The sequence below is a fragment of the Embiotoca jacksoni genome, unplaced genomic scaffold (assembly GCF_022577435.1).
Source record: "Embiotoca jacksoni isolate LCO1_2020_lvr unplaced genomic scaffold, fEmbJac1.0.p SCAF_1, whole genome shotgun sequence".
Lineage (NCBI taxonomy): Eukaryota > Metazoa > Chordata > Actinopteri > Embiotocidae > Embiotoca > Embiotoca jacksoni.
The window spans coordinates 17,202,768-17,221,971 of record NW_027185229.1 but is presented as its reverse complement, the minus strand read 5'-3'; the positions used below and the strand labels follow the sequence as shown (position 1 = coordinate 17,221,971).

The window sequence follows — 19,204 nt, the reverse complement described above, 5'->3', positions numbered from 1 at the left end:
GTTAGCGGATCTCGACCTTATGTACTCCAGCCGAAGACCTCCCTCTGACAAAATCAGAGAAGAAAACGTTTGAACTACTCGACTTGTCCTCATCTCTTGACAACAGATTGGCCTAATGAGAACAGACAAGCTGGACAAGTTTGAGGCATATGGAAAAGCTAACTCTCAATCCAGGGGTCCCACACAAAGTCGCTCAGAAGACCTGCTTTCCAATCTTTCTGGTGTTTGGTCTTTTGAAACAGCAATTATTTGTTGAGGCTCCTGTCACTGGTTGGATATGTCTGCTAGTTGGAGCAGTTAGACAAAAGACCAATATTTGGATTACATTAAAAATGCTTGAAAGTGCCTGAAATGATCCAGTAACTCACAAAAAATGCAAAAATCTAAGGAACTTCCATATAGAAAGAATTAACACACACTATTGTTTTTTGCAGAAATATTTCTAATTCATCTTGCGACCCCATTAGAAACAACAGCACTTTAAACATTTTTGTGTTTTTGCTCCATTGAGCCTTTGGAGTTTAAAATTTAACACAAACATTTGAATGGTATGTACAATATGGTTTTAAGCACAAATGTTTTGTTTTTCTTCTTGGTGTCTGACATGTAAACCTTATGTTATAGTGTGCATTTAGCAAATGGAGCTGTCTCAGATGTTTTAATGTGACTTTCAATCAGTGACTGGTCTGAAAATTTCCCAGAACACTAAAGGGGCATCTGCACGTGTCTTGTTTGGACTAACAGTCCAAAGATATTCAATTAACAATAAAACAAAACGGAGGAAACCAGAAAACCCTCACATATAGGAATCTGGAAACTGAAAATGTTTGGAGATTAATTGATTATCTATTGTATATTACTGCTTCTGTCGATCAATAAATAGTTTAGTTGTTTTAGGAAATGGACCTTAAATTCTTAGATTCTCTTCATGGCCCTGTGAAAGAGCATCAATGCTCAAATTCAAACTGATAGTTGATGTTTTGATGTTTTACTTTTTGTTGTTGTTGTTTTGCCCAGTGGCCTGTACCACAAAGCTAGTTGAACTTAGTCTGGCTGTTTTTGGATTACCTATTGAGCCCATCATTGATGAACCTGGATCACAAAGCTGCTGATCAGCTGGTTCTGGAGTTTTCAATCCAGTTGTGCACATGTAAACGTAAGAGAGTCACAGCTTTTAATTATAAGTGATGAATCAAAGCCATGAGTGAATGAATTGATATGAAATGAAACAGTTGAAAAATTCAAGTGAATTATGCTATGTGCCTTCAGTATAGAGCATGTTGTGCTTTTTTGTGTTGCTATGAACAAAACCTTTTGTGAATATGTGATGCACATAAAAAAGCTCAAAGTCATGTAAGACTGTTTCTGCTGCCAGAGCAGGAGAGAAAAGGAAACCAGTAGTTAATGCCTGATAAGTTCTATCTGGTCAAAATGTTGCATAATAATCACGGGAGCTCATCAACTGTATGTTTATTATGGATTATTACCATTATTTTTGTAATAAAAAAACACACAAGGTAGATTTGTTTATTTTATTTTATTTGTTATTCTGAGCTACAGTGATAGAATAGAATGTAAAACATCAACAGTCAGAAATTGCCTTGGGAAATAAAGATTATTGTGCATTTAAATATGCAAATGTGACCATCGTTATGGATTTAGCTGAAAAAGTACTGCTTTTTTTTGTCACAAGCACTGCTTTAAAAAGAGATTTGAAATGGAAATACCTGTCGCCTTATTTCAAACTCAGCACTTTCCTCCCTGTTTGAATCAATTGACGACTCAGTCTTTCCATTGATCTGATTGGTCAGTCATCATGCTGTTAATCTCACTGTTAGCACTAATCTCCTTTTTTGGTCAAGACCCCAGGTTGTGTAATTGTTTGGAGTCAATGTATCCTTGATAAACACTTGCCAAATAAGCCACACACATTGAACAATATAGTCACTTTTAGGTCACTGTGATTGACACAAATTCAATTTGAGACTGATGGTGCACATTATAGCCTAACTGAATAAAGCAGTGACAGAAAGGAGGTTGTCTGATTTGAACTTGTGTGCACCTCAGTTGACTGAGCCCTCAGGCTAATCCAACACTAAAATGTGTCCGACCTATACAGAGAACCAATACTGTAAATGTTGTGTATGAACGACTCGTAAGCAGGCAATGATCCAGCATTTACAAGTTTGTGTTTGATGTTGAATTTTAAAAAAATATTGTTGTAATGACTGTACAAACCTGTTGGCTCGAACAGTTATAATGACAAAGAGTATATTTTGACAGTTATGTAGATTATTTAGATCCTGTAGATATTTTTTTGTTTTCTCAATTTAAAGTGTGTTTGATTTTAGTTTTTATACAAAATACTCACTTATCAAGATTGCAGGTTCATGTTTTGATTATTGTCTGTCATTTTTATGTCATTAAAAATGCTGGCAATGGTTTAATGTACCATAACATGCTGCAAAATGACATTTTTCATATTTACAAATCAATCAGTTATGTATTTTGTTAAAATATCTGTTTTCAATAGATACCTGTTACAGACAACTCATGGATAACTCGTGTTTAAATTGAAATGGTCACATTTTATTTAATCCATTGTTAACAGCAAATACATCATGAACAAACAGTTTTTCTAATGTTTTATTAAAATGTTTACGTGATCAATTGAATTGTAGGATTGGTGTTTCTTGATTTAAATCTTATTAAAAAAAAATGTGCCATTTGTAAAATAAAATTCATGAATGAGGCAGTTGGGTGTCATAATGCCAGAACATTTGTGTCTTTGATTGCACCAACATAAGGACGTAAGAAAATTGGTGAGAAAAGCAATGTCCCCTTCAGGTCTTCACTTAATTGTAACCAGCACATGGACTTTGTGCAGTTGTAATGGAGGCACGTAGATGTTTAAATTTCCAGGACTTTTTTCCCTTTTTTGAGCACTTTAAGAAAATCTCGTCCATGTTGGCTTTAAAGCGGAGGTTCCAAGGTCATTCTAGAACTTGGAAACATCAGTTGAGAAAACAATCTAGATTATCCATTTAGTAGCTGTTCTGGTGCTCTTAACTATATCACACGACCTTTATGCTTTGACTTTAATCTGACATGCATAAGAAGCCCTTAAAATTTTAATTTCAAAATCCATCTGCCGTTGAAGACTAGTCATGTCAAAATCTTCAAAACAGTGACTAAATGGAACTTTTGGCAAGAAGACTGCTTTCTCCACTGTCATTTCCAAGTCAGTGAAAAACGTTCAACTTCAGATTAATCATGATTTATAAAAGAGAGAAGAGGTTAAATATTAATTGGCAATAATCAATATTTTTATAATATCAGACAGTTATTTCATGTAAACATAGTAGGGTATTTTGTTGATAATAGAGTTGGCTCTTTCCTTCAGTGGTTGTTAAAGACCAAAAATGGAAATAAAATAAAGTGAATATCGGACTTGCATTCAACGGTTTGCTAAAATGTGCTGATGTGTCCGAATCCAGCAATTTTTGGACGTTTAACAAAATGCTCCGATTGTGTGCACGACTGAGGATAGTTACAGTATGCTTAACATCAGTGTGGACACTGTCAGTATAAATCAGTAGCTCCGATTCACATTTATGATCCTCAGAGACAAGACTGGTTACAAGCCTGAACTACAGTATGTCTGAATATGTACCTACCAAAGATACAGTGTTAAAAGAATATACTGTATATAAAGCTATAAAACTGAGAGCTTTGCGATATAGAACATAGAAAAATAGCGATTGTAACAGGAGGCAAGATAGTGTCTTAGATTTTGGATATCGAACTACCATGATGTGGTGTAAGAGTTGTCTCTTCCTGGTTTTAAAGGCTGCATTACAGTAAAGTGATGTAATTTAATTAATTGAATGGACTGTTCTTCTTTTTTGTTAAAGCTCTAACAGACAGCCCAACAATATTGTCGCAATATCACTTTCAAGATTTTTAGTTACAAATATTTGAATATTACATTTTTTTTCCTTATCACCCAGCCCTAACTCATATAGCCTACAAGATTTCCACACAATATTTGATAAAAGCTCAAACTTTCTGTGACAATATAAACATTCTGAAGTCAAAACCACTCTTGCAAGATTCAATTACACTATGAAATAGTGACCTGCAGATGATGTCTCTCTTTAAATGCAACTTTTGATTTATTTCTATGCTTATATGCAGTTCTTGTTTTTGTTTGTCAAAAAATATTTCTTTTGCATAAATGCTGTTTAAAACATTGATCACATTTTTTTTTAAAGGGCAATGATTTACTGAATAAATGTAAACAGTTTTATGACATGACACTTTGATTTCTAATAAACCCAATCTCACATCGGCCACGCTGCAATTTAACCAGCTGCATTTTCTCCTGTTTGTCAAAATGACACCTGGAATTTGTAACTTCAGGTTATCAAAATGATGACTTTAAGAGGCCTGTACATCTTTTAGCTGTAGTTGTCAGTGGGGTAAAAAAATTTGAAATTCTTAAATACAATTCATAATAGCTAGAAAAAGTACTTCATGCTCCACTGTACAAAATATTTGAATGTTTAGAGCCAGCAGTACTTGAAAACATTTAGCAACAAGCTATTTAAAAACCCTGCTAACATACAACAGTATTTATTGACACACGCACACGGTTGATTATTATTAATTTTTTTTTTACACAAAATATTTAAGACAACTAAGGTATTCATTCTGAACCAATCAATGTTTATAAAACATCTCAACATTGTTGTCCAGAGTTTATCTGGACATTTTATGAAAAGATAACAGTGTTGGTTTGACAGTTACCAAAGTGCATCATTGTCCACTACACTAACATTCACACACTTAAAAAAAATTAATAATAGAATGAGTGTTACCCAAAGAAACACCTGTTTCAGGATTGAGGCAAAAATAACTGCACAGATATAAAGTTATGTGGTTAATCACTTTACCAAAGTTGAGATAATGGTGTAAGTGGTAAAGAGCCGTGGTTCTGCTGATTTTAAAGCTTAATTTCAGTGTTTATGTTCTGCTGTCCCACTTGCACTCAAAGAACTAGTGCATCTGATCTGTAAAGTACAACAGTGGGAATCGGGGGAATTCGTTTTGTGGTAGTCTAACCATAATTACCAGGATTTTTGATCAGTAGAGGTAATAACGCATGCATTTACCAGCTGACTGATGATTTTATGTGCATCAAAGACTGTGCCATGCTCTTTATGCAACTAGCTAAATAGATCAACATTCGGTACAATGAGTGCAACAGAAGAAAGCTGAGTCAGCCATCTATAGTCCATTAAAGCTCCGGAGCTGAAACATTTGATTTTATACATGTATATTTTATCTTTTAAAATGTTTTTATTTTATTACAGTTTTTGCAGCTGCCACTGACTTAAAATGTAGTCAGTCATTTAATCTGTTAACCCTCCCGCAGATGGCTATTACCTGTTATTTTACTTGATCCACTACAGTACCAGACTGGCTTCTCGTAAAATAAGGTGTGTGTACTGCCTGATGTGTTTAATAGTACAATAATAATAATACAAGCTTTCAGCATGAATGTATTTAGGATTAAAACATGTTGTGTATTTAAAATTATTTTAGTGCATGTCAGAATCATCTTAGGTAAACAATGCCCGATTCAAAACAAAGGACTAATTTTGAACTGTGTTTCTGGAAATACCCAGCCCACACCACAGTGCAGGTTCTGCTGTAGATGAGATACAGCCAAATGTTACAAATCAATTTCATAATAGCAACAACTAAATACAGTAAATTATGAATTTCCTCCAATACCAGGAATACATTAAATATCTGCAGTTTGTGCTTTTGTTCAGACTCTGCGCTCTGCCTCTATTGTCTGTTATATGTCTGGGATTTATGACAATAATAAACGTTCATGTCAGGAGAATGGTTTATATTTTTATGAGTCTTTGATTTGTAGTATTAAGTATTTTTATATTGCCCAACTCTAAATGAAAGAAAGCTTTTGTAAATGCCTACACTAACTTGTATATGAATGGTAAGTTGTGGGCAACATAGATTGGTAGAACTGACTTTTCTGAACTGAACTAAGAGGACGTGTTCCACTTTTTATCCAAAATAAATATTGCACGTTAAATAATTAGCACAGTTTCAATTCTGAATCCCAAACATCTTGTGATGTATGCATGCAGCTGCCCCAAAAAGGCCTTAATACCAAATACAAGTCACAGGTTTGACAACCAACAAGGGTGATTTTGGAATCAGAAACAAACTATGGAGGCATATCTCAACTTTACATAGTAGCCTTATGAAATATGAAATGGGATTCTTCTGTGTTTTGGAGAAAAATATACAATGTATTATACTTAAAAAAAAAACAAAAAAAAAGTTGGGGGATAGAGGTGTTCACCAATCTTAAGTCACTGGTTCTGTAGTACTAACTCCACTGGGAGGTACGTCCTTGCAGTCCATGTGACAAGGGAAATGCTGTTTGGCTTGCAAACGTCCCTGCTTACACTGCTTTATATGCAGGAATGGTCACGCTTGATTTTGGGATAAAAGAGGTTTGGATTAGAAGCTTTTATTCAACTTCATTCATGCCTCTGCTGCCAGGACTTGGAAAGCAAAGGGAGGCGTTCTCCTCTTCCTTTCGAATGTCACTACGAAGGACAGTCCTGACTCCTCCGCCGTCGTTTCATACACACTTCACCATTCATGCTGCTCCTCAAGCTCTCATCCCGACTCCTCTTTGTCTTCCCAGACTGTTCAGGAGACACAGACACAGATGAAGTACAAATGACAACAGCTGTCTAAAATAAACCATATTTTAAAGCCAATGGAAATTTCATGGAAATCATTGACTGTACACATCCACTGAATTAGTCCATTTCATCAGAATGTATCTCCTAATACAGCATCTAAAAACTTAATTCAGAAAATTAAATTGATGAAAAATTAATTAGATTAAATGTTGTAAAAAGTAAAATAAATACTTTTTTGTTGCTTTATCTCTCGACACATATTTACTTATTTTGAACATCAATAGGTGTGAAAATCAATCCATACACTAGAGGTCAGTATGATACTGAAGAAGTGCATAAATGACACAACGGCACAATTTACTATCAGAGTCAACGAGAAAATTTAATATATTTAAATGTAGGGGTCCTGTAAGAAATAGCAAACCATGATTTATGTATTATTTTGGCGGTTGGTGGTGGGATGGATCTCCTCCAATTACATCAGTAACTCTCACCAGGATTCCCAAAATGGCTGATCCAGAGCTCAAAAAAAGGTAAATTTACTCATCTTAAAAGGTTTGCAGTAGTTAAAGCCGCTAATGTAATTTCAAGAGCTGAAAAAAATACAAATTCTGTTCAGATAGTATGTACAGAAATTAAATAGCTCTACCTCCTAACACTTGTGAAATTTAGTTGTCTTGTCTACATGCTTAGCTTACATATAAATCGATTGTTAAGATTTTTGTTTTGGGATGTTGATTTGTTCACATTTAGAAATGAAGTTTATTTTTTTCAAGGAAATATTTTGCATTTGCTTAAAAACTCTGGGGAAAAAAAGATGAATTCCTAAGTATTTTTATCAGGGGAAAAAAGAGTATTTATCTCTATAACTGTTAAATGTGTGTGTGTGTGTGTGTGTGTGTGTGTGTGTGTGTGTGTGTGTGTGCGTGTGTGTGAAATTTGTTATTGCTAACTTGTTTTCTCTTAATATTGAGTTCTCTCAGTTAATGTCAAAACAAAAAAGGGGAAAAAAGAATATATTAGAAAAGAAAAGAAAAGAAAAGAAAAGAAAAGAAAAGAAAAGAAAAGAAAAGAAAAGAAAAGAAAAGAAAAGAAAAGAAAAGAAAAGAAAAAAACAAGTCATGCCGACTGTTGGTCTACATAAAGCCAACAAATTTGAGTTTACAGACCTTGGCATCCCGTTCTGCAAATTTCTGGAACATGTTTGCGTAGATCTTTTTGTCCTGTTCATGATGTTCCTTAATCTTGCTCTGGCAGATAGAAATCTGAACATGAGCTGCTCGATTTGAGGGGTTTACTTTCAGCACTTGCTGAAAGTCTGCCATGCCCATGCTGAACTCGTTGCGGAGGAGCCGGGCTTCCCCGCGACGATACAAAGCCTTCTCATTGCTCCCATCGAGCTCAATTGCCTTAATACAAACACACACACATACAAACAAAATAACAGTGTAGTATAGTAACACTGTAGTAGCACTTGAAATATGCTGCAATCCAGCAGCCACAGTGAGGAATGGATATGGACTGTCATCAGGGTGATGCAGCTCACCTTGTTGCAGTTGTCCACTACTTGTGAAAAGTCTTTTATCCGCAGGTAACACAACGCTAAATTGAGGTGGGTTGTCAACATATAGTCTCGTATACTCCTCTGTTGCTCCATCCCAGTACCACACTCCATCTCTAGCCAGAAAACGATGCGTTGGTACTGGATGACTGCCTGGTTGTACCGCCCTGCCTAATAAAGGAACAAAATACCAATTTATAAAGATATAAACAAGGAACAAAAAAAAATTGTGAGGATAAAAGATCAGCATGGAGACTGCACCTTAAAATACTGATTCCCTTTATTCTTCACTCCAGCAGCCAAATACAGCTTTTCGTTCAAGTCCATTTCCCAGGATTCGTTAGCCTTGTAAACATCACAGAAAGTGAGTAAACACTGGTTTAAAAAGCATCTGAAATTATCTACATAACTATGTAGGACCTGAAGTTTGCACAAAGTCTGCTTGAATTAGTTTTATGTAAATTAGAAATCAATGCCAAAATTACACAAAGGTATCTATCAATTTTGGCTTTTTATTCATTACACAATAAAAACAAGAAACTCGTGCTCACCCTTTGAAAGTCTTTAAGGGTTATTTCATATTCAAGGTCTTTGTCTGCTCCAATTTTGTACTCTGATTTACCTTCGCTTCCAAAGCCGTACCTGTAAAAGTAACAACAGAAAAATAAATCTGTTGATAATTCTGTTACACAACCTGTGAAAAGGCAAATATTTATAGTGACTTGATTATAATGTAATCTGTTAAAAGGAAGCTGGGGACGTTTTGGGGGGAAGTGGTGATAAATGTTTGGGGAAAAAAAGACATAACATTACTGTACAGTAAATGGTTGAATACAATTATATTCACACGCAGAATGTACTGTATATTCTAAATCTATATGCTGAGGATTTTAATATAAAACAGATCCAATGCAATACAGTTTATTATGGATAATTTGGATAGCACCTAACTAGAAAAGCTAAAGTAAAACAAGTGGAAGGATGGTGATGATGGTGTCATGTCATGGCATTACTACACACATACTGCAAAACAAAGACGATGCATTGTTTGCTTAAAAAGCAAGACAGATTTACATTCGCATATATGAATAGCTCTGATTCATGTATAGAGACAAATGTAAGTCGATCCTGCTCTTGAGATAAATGTGGATTTTTATTATTTGGCTCAGAGAAACACTTAATCCTTTTGTCTGCATCTCTTCACTGTCGTTCCCATGTTAGTTGACTACTTTCTGGCTGAACTCTAAGTATGAACTTTTAGTGTGTGATAAATTTCTAGTATTTATCAGTGGTACTTTGTTTCGCTTGTGCCTGAGGGGAGGACGGGGGAGGGTTGGTGTGGGCAGGGTTAAGAGAACGATATGATGTGGTTTAGGGTGCTATTTGTTCTCCTTGTTTATTCTCTGTGTTTCCGTCTATTTTATTCATGTTTATATAAATGTTAATTGAGGGAATTGTGAAATGTGGTGCAAGAAGTACTGTGTGTGTTTTGTTTACTATTTTTAGTCTCTTTGCATGTTACTTGCATTTAAAAAAAAATTAACTTAAAAAAGGGAGGGAAATCCTCACAAATACAATTACATGAACAGGGCTGAGCTGGATTAAGTTACGGTAGAAGAAGAGAAGAATCTGCTCTTTATATTAAGAGGAAAATACCATAAGCAGTATAAACCTACATTTGTATATTGTTTCAATGACCCAAATCATGCATGTCCTTCTTCATGTCTCACACGGATGATGGATTTTAAACCTTTTAGAACATTACCAAGACAGTTATGACATTAAAAGTATTGTACATGTATATTCTTTACCTATATAGTATCACTAAACCAGTGTAACATATCCACACTATACCCATTCAGTAGTGCAGAGACTTTAATTATTGCAGAATTGATAAAGACTACATGATTTCTGGCTGTACACGCTATGCACTATTAATTGTATCAATAACTGCACTGGATCTGGATCCTTGTAAATGTATTGATTTTTCTGGTGAAATAGATGAAAACAAGCAGAGGAAATAAGCAAAATGAAAGTTACAATCATCGGACAGGAATTCAACAAATCCATCTAATACCTTTTAAGTAAAATGTTCCTTGGTATTTTGGCTGTACAGGTGTAATGGAGGAACAAAATCTAGCTTAGACAATTACCAAGGCAGTCCCACATAGAAAGAAGTCCCACAAACTGGTTCACTGTAATTACAGTGAGTGAGTAAACATAATGACACAGATCACATTTTTAAGATTTAGAGAGATAGTATCTTACTTTGGTTTTAAGTAAAGTATACAACACTCTCCTCTCTGCATCTTGTCCATGGCCCGGTCTACTCCTAGAGGAATGCCTTTATCTTCAGCTTCACCAACAATAAAGCTGACGTCCCTGCAGTCAAACAATCGGCCACCACAGCTGCCCTCCAGGTGCACTGAGGGACACATCACACACGCTTAACCTCTGATCTTACAAATCTGACAAACTGGCACAAAATCTGTAATTTTCTATGAAACAAACAGTGTTGTTACCGTCAACACTTGCTCCATCGTTGGGATTCATGTAACCGTCCCCTTTGATCTTTATTCTTCTTATGATACCACTGTCGTCTGTCAGTATTTCTCCTTCAAACCCGAGTAGCTCCATCTGTTTTGATATAAACATTTATGTCATCATTGTTCTTCACAAAAGGTGATGCAAGACACAATACAAAATTAGAGCTCTGCAGAACCTGGTGTACAATGTTACACTAGGTGTGGGAGGAGAAAGCAAATGCATAACGAAAAAAATGTAGGAGTCACCACAGGAAAAAAAATAAAGTTATAATGACAATTGGAAGTACAAGTATACTGTCAAATCAGAAATATACTGCATGTACACACGTGATAACTCTAATAGGACTAATATTTATATTGCACTAGTACTACATTTATTTACACTGTATTGTTCAACTAATATTTCTTATTTGTGCTATTCTTGCATTTAAACATTTACTGTTTCCATTTTCTCAGCATTATTTAGTTATAGATTATAGTATAATGCACATATTTTAACATAATTCTTATTTTCTTTTAATTTCTATGTGCTTAAATATTCTAGAACATGATAAACTGTAATATTACCAATTAACCCTCAGCGTTCAATCAAGTATTTCTGATTCTGTAGCACAATGGATCACCAAGCTTTATCTGCAGTAGACTTGACTACAGTAACGGTGTGTTTACAGGTCTCTCTAAAAAGTCAATCAGACAGCTGCAGCTCAAATCCTCACTAAGAACAAGGAAGTGGATCACATCACTCCAGTTCTGAGGTCTTTACACTGGCTTCCTGTCGAACAAAGAATCGACTTTAAAATCCTGCTGTTGGTCTATAAAGCACTCAATGGTTTTGGGCCAAAATACATTTCTCATCTGCTGCTACCTTATGAACCATCCAGACCTCTCAGGTCATCCTGCAGGTCTGCTGCAACCGTCAGCTCCTTTAAATCAAGACTGGAGACTTTTCTAATTGCTGCTGCATTTCACTGAACCAGATTTGAGGACGTCTTAAACTGCCTTTACGATTTTTACAAGAAATCTAAATACATTTCTGAGCGTTTTAACAAACTTTGGCTCACTGGCATGAGTTTGTGGTGACGAGCCCTTCGGTGACTCAGTGGGCTATAGAGTAAGAGGATTAACATGAACAAAGAAACTTTCTTTTACGTTTACGTCCCCCTATTTTGCTTGTTAAGCATATACAATGCATTTTATTATATTGTCATTCATCTTCTGTTCATAAACAAGTGAAAACCAACAGTGACGTCACCCATTGGTTTGTGAACGGCCATTACGAGGCCTTGAGTTTGGATATTGGCTGTCGCCATGTTGCTAGTTTGGAGCGGTTTCAAGCCAGAAGTGACCATATTTGGACGAGCTGGGGGATGGAGTGAGTGGTGGATCTAATTTGTTCTGACTTGAAATCCGATGATATTGTCCAATCCAATAGACACACACACAAAAACAAGACTTTTGGAGGCTTATTATAAAACACTTGTTAACATCTAGATCAGTTAAATTGTTGCTGGAAATTACACAGTTGAGGCAGTAACAAAAGGGTCATAAAAGGGGGCTCAAATATTTGCTTTTATGAATAAATTGTGCGATGGGGGTTAAACTGCAAATCTCTTTAGATATTTCCCATAACACCATTATAATTATCATTGACAGAGAAAGTCTGAATCGTATTCCCACTGAGCATTACACAGAGTAGTGAGAAAGGTTATTGGACGACGCTGCCTGTTATACTGGGGGGGGATTTAAATAGACAAAGCAGTTAATTTTATGACCACAGAGCTCCATCTGCAGAGACATGAGACATGCTCCCAAATTATCAGAGTCCCTGGGTGTAATGCAGAACTAACGCACAGCACAAATGGCAGCACTGACACGGCACACCTACCTCAAACACTACTGAAGAGCTGGGTGGAATTCTTTCAGGATTTCCAGCAGATCCATAAGCATACTCCGGTTTGCAAATAAATGTGGACACCTCACCTCTCTGCATAGACAACACGCCAATGTCCCAGGCTTTAAGGACTTGTCCTGTGAAACACATTTAAAACAATGAGATTTTGTTGGTTCATTAACTAGCTCGGAAGGGATAGTTCAACATTTTGGTAAAGATATTTAAATCAATCAGAATCAGATAAGAAAATGTATCTATCTGTGAAATATGACGCTTGTGCCAGAGGACAAGCAAAAGGCTTAGCTTTGTCCAAAGGGCCATCCTCTCAGAAAACTTACCAATTAAAACATATGTTTAACCCATAGAAAAATCTAAGTATGACAGGATTATATTAAATGGCAGACTATTCATAGGCTTTATATAAAAATATAACATGTTAATTAGTGATTGTGATTTGTGTATATTTTTTTGCTGGACGAAGCAAGGCTAGCTATTTTAACCAGCCACTGGCTATAGCTTCATATTGCAGACAGTAGAATGGTTCATCTAACTCTCAGCAAGTAAGTACGCATTCTATAAAATGTTTAACTAACCCTTAAGTAGAAGACAAAACTAAAGCACCATGAGATTTAACAATATTGTCCAAAATCACCTTTGCCCACATTGAAGCAAAAAGGTTCTTTGCGATCTCGACTGCAGTCAAATGTCTTCCCTGTGAGCAGTTTCCCAGTGTAGTGGACTGTTACTCTGTCCCCAATCATTGGTTGTTCTCCATCTTTCCCCTGACGCTTCACAACCTGAAGACGAACAGACAAGTTTCAACTTCAGCTAAGAAACCTTTCACTATTTGACAGAGCAAATCAAAGAGATACCTGTGATATGCAAAGAGGAACACACAAAACATCATGACGTGAGATACGGTGAAACAATGAGTCTGACTTGTGCCTGAATGTCTACAATAAAACGTAAAAATTTAAAGCAATGACAGTAAATACCTTGATAACTCCTTGGTCCTTACTGGGTGTTACATCAATGCCCTTTGCAGCAAACTCAGCTGTGGCTGACGGGCCATCCATGGCCAGGTCCTGATCAGTGGTCATTTCTGCACGTGGGCATCACACACTGCAGAGACGTAACACTGCAAAAGATATAAACACACAAGCCAACACATCAGCAATGTGAGCACTGTTAATGAAATGTTATTGTGTCTCATGTTTTCACTTTGGGAATTTGAAACAAAGAAAATGACACGATACAAATCAAATTTGTGGAGCAGGACTGGAAAATCAAGATATCAGATACAAATATAAATGAGCTCTCCATAATCCGCCCAGTGAATTTTACTTTGTACTCCACATTATATAACTGGTAGCTATTTAAGGACAGGTGTTCTAAATCTATGTTGTGTACAAGAAATATATTTACAGTTTTGCTGAAAAAGCCACATTAGCATTGACCCAAGCTATACCGCACAATGTCTGATCCTCCTGCAGATGACGTAATTACATAATTATAAAGGTATGTTACAGAGAGCAACATGTTTCTTAGATCACTCGTTTTATTGTATAACACACTCACGGAGGTACAATATGTCCAAGATTATTACTTTATGGCCCTTTGTGCTCTTAACAATCTTTAAATTACATCTAGATATTCTATTGACACCAAAATGACATGTGCAGCACAGGAGAAGCTCACTCAGATATCCTCACTGTTCATTTCCTAATGACCATTTCAACATTAGTCAAGTCTTCTCTCTGAGAGCCTCATATGGACGGGGAAAGTGTGGGCTCGACAACACTTACACACACTGTACTGCTTAAGCTGCGCCATCACAAATATATAATGTTATCTGTTAGTGTTGATGATAAGATAGGAAAATGTTGAATTTGATCAAGTTTCTAAGGTGATATACTTATATAATATCTTATCACAATATGAGGCTGCATAATGTCTGGTTTTGTCTAGTGATGTTGGGATTTTGTTAAAATGTTGTCTTCGGGATCTTTCAGACTGCTTCAGTCAGGTACACAACAATACAGCTTTTCTTTTATTTATTTGACACTTTTAGCCAAATAAAATACGCATTAAAGGCCTCCAGCTGCATGACCATCACATCCAGATAACTCATGATCTTTTCTTTCAATTTTCTCCACTAATTTATCATTCAGAATGTTACCGACCGATCGGGCTTTCTCACTGAAAAGAATTCGAATAAATCAAACAAAGAATTCTCATTCTTCACTTTTGTCGACACAAAGCCATAAGAAAACAATGCTGAACATTTTTGTAGAGATACATAATGTACATGAATTTGGCCAGACGTGTAATGCCACCTTTTCCAACCTGACAGTTTTAATACTTGGTACTTGTACTCAAAACAAACGGGTTTGATATCCAGCTGCATAGACAGAGTCAGACAGATAGATACCAAGGCAGAAACTAAAAAAAATTCTACATAATACGAATATGATAACAGGTTTTAAGTTGCCAATTCTGTAAAACAAGGATCAATCTTCCATCCATCCACAGGGGGGCTAGAGCCTATCCCAGATCACTTTGGTACTCCCTGGACAGGTCGCCCATCACAACGACAGATGAAAACAAAGACCATTCATGCTTTCATTCACACTGAAGGGCAACTTTTTTTCAGAATCACCAATTAACCTGACATGCATGTGTTTGGATGGTGGAAAGATGAGAAGAACCCAGGCAGGCCTCGGGAGAACATGCAAACTCCACAGAGAAAGGCTCCCGGCCGAGGTTCAAACCCAGAACCTTCTTGCTGTGAGGCGACAGTGCTAACCACTACACCGCTATGCCGCCCAGGATCAATCTTATCTAAGAATAAAAAAGACATTATAAATATCACCAGGTTTTTGAGACTTTGTGCTACAAACAAACTTTGGCCAAATGTATTGAAGTTGAATACTTTCCTTTGTGTTTAATATCCAGCCTCACAGACTGACAGAGCAGTGCTGCCAACATATCATGCCTTCATGTGGCAAAAACAATGTCAACAGCAGCTTTGCCAGAGCAATAAAACCTATAATGACATGTTGTTGGTGTTAAAACTGTTAAACGCTGCCTCCCTCATCACAGCAGGAATCATTGTCTACATGTTGCTGCCCCAAGACTACCCGCCTGTCTTGGCATAATAAACTTGACATTGTCTGAAGACAAAGCTCTTTAGCTATGTTAAACATGTTGGCAAACACCACATGGTGATTATTATCACATGCAACAGCTGAGATGTTAACACTTGTTCACACAGCATCAGGTCACAGCTGTTCTGGACTGTATCGGGATGATACTCAGGCTATAGTACTTTTGGCCGGAGTTCTGAGGTAATAATTACAGTTCAAATTGTCACTTTCACGATGAGATAGATGTTAGACAGACCAACAAGTGTTTTTAGCTTCACAAAGACTCACAACGCTGCAGAATGCTTCTTTAAATTTTTTTTAATAATATATAGAAACCTTTGGGTTCAGCTCTTTATCAGGTCCAGTAGTATCAAGCCAGTTTGGTTGCTGTACTTTTCTAAGCAGAGAACCTTGTACAATTTTTGACATCAGCACCTGGACAGGATTTTTTTTTTTTTTGCATTGATAATCAAATTCAAACAAAGTTTGTTTTTGGTTTCATTTCAAACTGAATACTTATATTGCAAGCAAAAAAGGATTAAACTTTGATTGCATAAATGCATGAATGCTTGATGCTTAAATTTATGGTTGTATGCTGGTAGTCCCAAAGAAAAAAAGACTTATAAAAAGGCTAGGTGTTTTGTTTGTTTGTGTTTAGAAGATATAAAGATTAGAAATTCTTTCACTGATGTTGCAGGGACAGCTTTTATCAAATTTCTTGCAGGTTTAGATACAGAAGTGAGATTTTATATTTCTGTATCAAAACTCTTTTAATTCCTATTTACTTTGACAACCTGAGTAAAATTACGATCATGTTTACTGTAGAACTCAAAGAGAGTAATGTGAGGAACAGGGTGGGTTAAGCCTGATCAGACAGTAGTCTTGTGGCCCTTTAACATTTCTACAGAGATGATTGAGGCTATTAGATTGCTCAGGGGCAAGTTATTTTAACAGAGGGACAGCAGCTCTCATTCCCTGCATCAGTTTTCTGGATTTTACTATCATTCCTCTGTTTGACGTGTAAGACATCACAGATGCTGTTGATGACCTAGTACAAATGAAGAGATGTTTTGCTGTGGCAACTGAGGCTGGGCATGAGTCGCAATGACGAGCAACATATCCAGTGTACTGAATAATGATCAAGAGGTTTTAACTCATTCTGAATGAGGTCTTAAGAACCCAAAGCAAGGAAACCACTGTGTGCCTCAACCAGCAGGGTGAAACCATAAAGATCTGTCTTATTCACTGACATCTCCACAGTTTATTCTGTTTCTTCACTTTAGTGTCACTCTCAGATATCAAATGTTTGTACGCTGAGCTCTTCGAACAAAAGAGCCGCACAAAATGTCCATCCCACACAAGCAACACCTTGTCCTGTGTCTTTTGTATTGCATGGATTTCATTTTAGATGTAACTCATGTATGTGTGTGTGCGTGTGTGCTTGAGCATGTGTACGTGTGTGTGCGTCTGAACACAATGTTCCTTCTATTCACAGTTCCCCACTGGCGTAGTCCAACGATGTTCACCAATCTAAGACCCCATAATGTATAAACCAGCTACAATGTTTGGATAATAACAAACACATTTTAATTAGTCCAATTGGGCTTTCGTTAATATTTACATTAACACTTGATTTAAATCTAGACAAAACAAGTAAAGCGTGTTGTGACATATTACCATCGGTATTCATTTCACATTAATTAAGTTACTTTTCCCATCAATTTCACCATTACATTTTTTGCTGTTCATGTATTCAAAATATACCACTATTAAACACGGACAAGGGAAACGGTGCAAATAGTTACACACAGATAAGATGGCATGTGGGCAGTATGTACCTAAACTCAGATACCCTGCGGAGGAATGCAGGAACAGGACACAATGAGGCAAAGACCACATCCACAGCCGTACACAATGTACATTCTGTTTTACATCCGTGCTCTGCTGCTGATTCATACGTGAACATGTGAGTACATTATGTGCACGACAAACCTATACACTGACATCCTGAAGCGAAGCTCTGTCTGAGATGAGGTAGTCTTTTTCTTTTTGACCCGTTAGCCCCAATAACAGGGTGTTAAAATGATGCTGGAAAAAGCTTGTAAAGTTTATGGACATACATTTTCAGAAGTGCTGCTTGTCGAAGATTTGTACTCTAAGTACTTTTACTGTAAAATGTTCCAATGTTGCACCTTGACTTTGACTGATTTTTTTCAGGTGTAAGGCAACAATAAAGAAGTGGGTCAGTGTTGTAAAGTTATTTATCTCCCTTAAATATCTCCATGAGACATGTCTGATTCATTCTTCTCTGCTTCTCTCAACATCTCATCTTGCTAAATATAAATACATGGATGTTAACACCCATATATTTGAAGTTACTCAGAGGCTACCATCATGTCCTGTAATGAACAAGTTCGTCCAAAATGAATCAGCACAGAGTGAACTGAAGTTATTGTTATAATTCTCATAAACAGTCATACACCCTGTAATTTATGACGATACACCTAACTCAACAGGGATTCTGCATGTAATCTGTTGTCCTCCTCATCCACCTCCACTTGGAACCACAGCCAAGTGCCACATAATATACACACTTTCACCTATTTACACATACACACAAAGAGTCCTATCAGCCCTTATTTTCCAGAGCAAACAGTTGTAGCCTCATATGCTCTCACATGTGTAGACAATTCAACATCCATCCTATAATATGCATACTTTTTTGTTTTTTTTATTTTACCATTTACTGTTTTATCACTCTAAATAAAAGGAGAATCTTCACGGTGTATAACAAGTGTCCTTTTAACTAAGTCAGGGGTGAACAAAAAAGCTGGTAGTAAGCAGGGAAAGCCCATGTCTTAATTAACTCCTTAATTAAGTCTTGCAGCAGTACAATAGCGAGATGAAATTAGAAGACTTACATTTTCCTTTTGATCCGTTTATAAAAAAAAAAAATGCCTTCCCCGAATCGGCGGCCGCCGGTGATCAGCTGAAATTTTAGTCTGTTCCTCCTAATTCAAGCCCGCCCTTCTCATCTCATATCCAGGGTACTAAATGTTCTGCCCATGTGGTTATTAGGTAGCGCTCTTTCTGTCTTTCCCCAACTCTCTTTTATACCTTCCCTGTCCGCTGATGATAAACGTGCCGGTGTAGTAGCCACATGGAGCTCACACTCGAAAATGAGAGAGGCAGAGACACACAGAGAAAAAGAGAGAGAGAGAGAGTGGAAACGAGTAGAGTTGTGGGAGGGCGTTTAGTGTAAAATTAAGGGCAGGTCTTGGAAAGCAGCCACAAAGTAACACAATGTTCCG

General features: G+C 36.6%; 2 protein-coding genes across 3 annotated transcripts in view; one reads left to right on the top strand and one right to left on the bottom strand.

The window, feature by feature from the left end:
* The window catches only part of LOC138195014 (sodium- and chloride-dependent GABA transporter 2-like), a 24,094-nt gene extending 21,343 nt beyond the window's left edge, over positions 1–2,751 (top strand). For both annotated transcript variants that reach the window (XM_069144082.1, XM_069144089.1), the window contains exon 15: positions 6–2,751. In XM_069144082.1, coding sequence (XP_069000183.1) covers positions 6–116 — 111 coding nt within the window. In that variant the 3' untranslated portion in view covers positions 117–2,751. The remainder of the gene's footprint in view (positions 1–5) is intronic.
* fkbp5 (FKBP prolyl isomerase 5) lies at positions 1,523–19,204 on the bottom strand. Its single transcript, XM_069144099.1, has 11 exons — positions 18,815–19,204; positions 13,743–13,885; positions 13,400–13,544; positions 12,742–12,884; positions 10,833–10,947; positions 10,579–10,735; positions 8,862–8,952; positions 8,572–8,655; positions 8,296–8,481; positions 7,919–8,158; positions 1,523–6,749 (listed from the first exon to the last, which is right to left on the bottom strand). The coding sequence occupies exons 2-11, from the start codon at positions 13,845–13,847 to the stop codon at positions 6,648–6,650; spliced, it is 1,368 nt and encodes a 455-aa protein (XP_069000200.1). The 5' UTR covers positions 13,848–13,885; positions 18,815–19,204; the 3' UTR covers positions 1,523–6,647.

Bases quoted from the DNA above. Each gene is read 5' to 3' on its own strand.
- fkbp5 (XM_069144099.1), bottom strand. From the start codon at position 13,847: ATGACCACTGATCAGGACCTGGCCATGGATGGCCCGTCAGCCACAGCT. The intron at 8,656-8,861 runs GTGAGCACGAGT...GATGTTTACAAG, and splicing joins CCCTTAAAGACTTTCAAAGG to GCTAACGAATCCTGGGAAAT. The intron at 8,159-8,295 runs GTGAGCTGCATC...GTTTGTATTAAG, and splicing joins TAGTGGACAACTGCAACAAG to GCAATTGAGCTCGATGGGAG.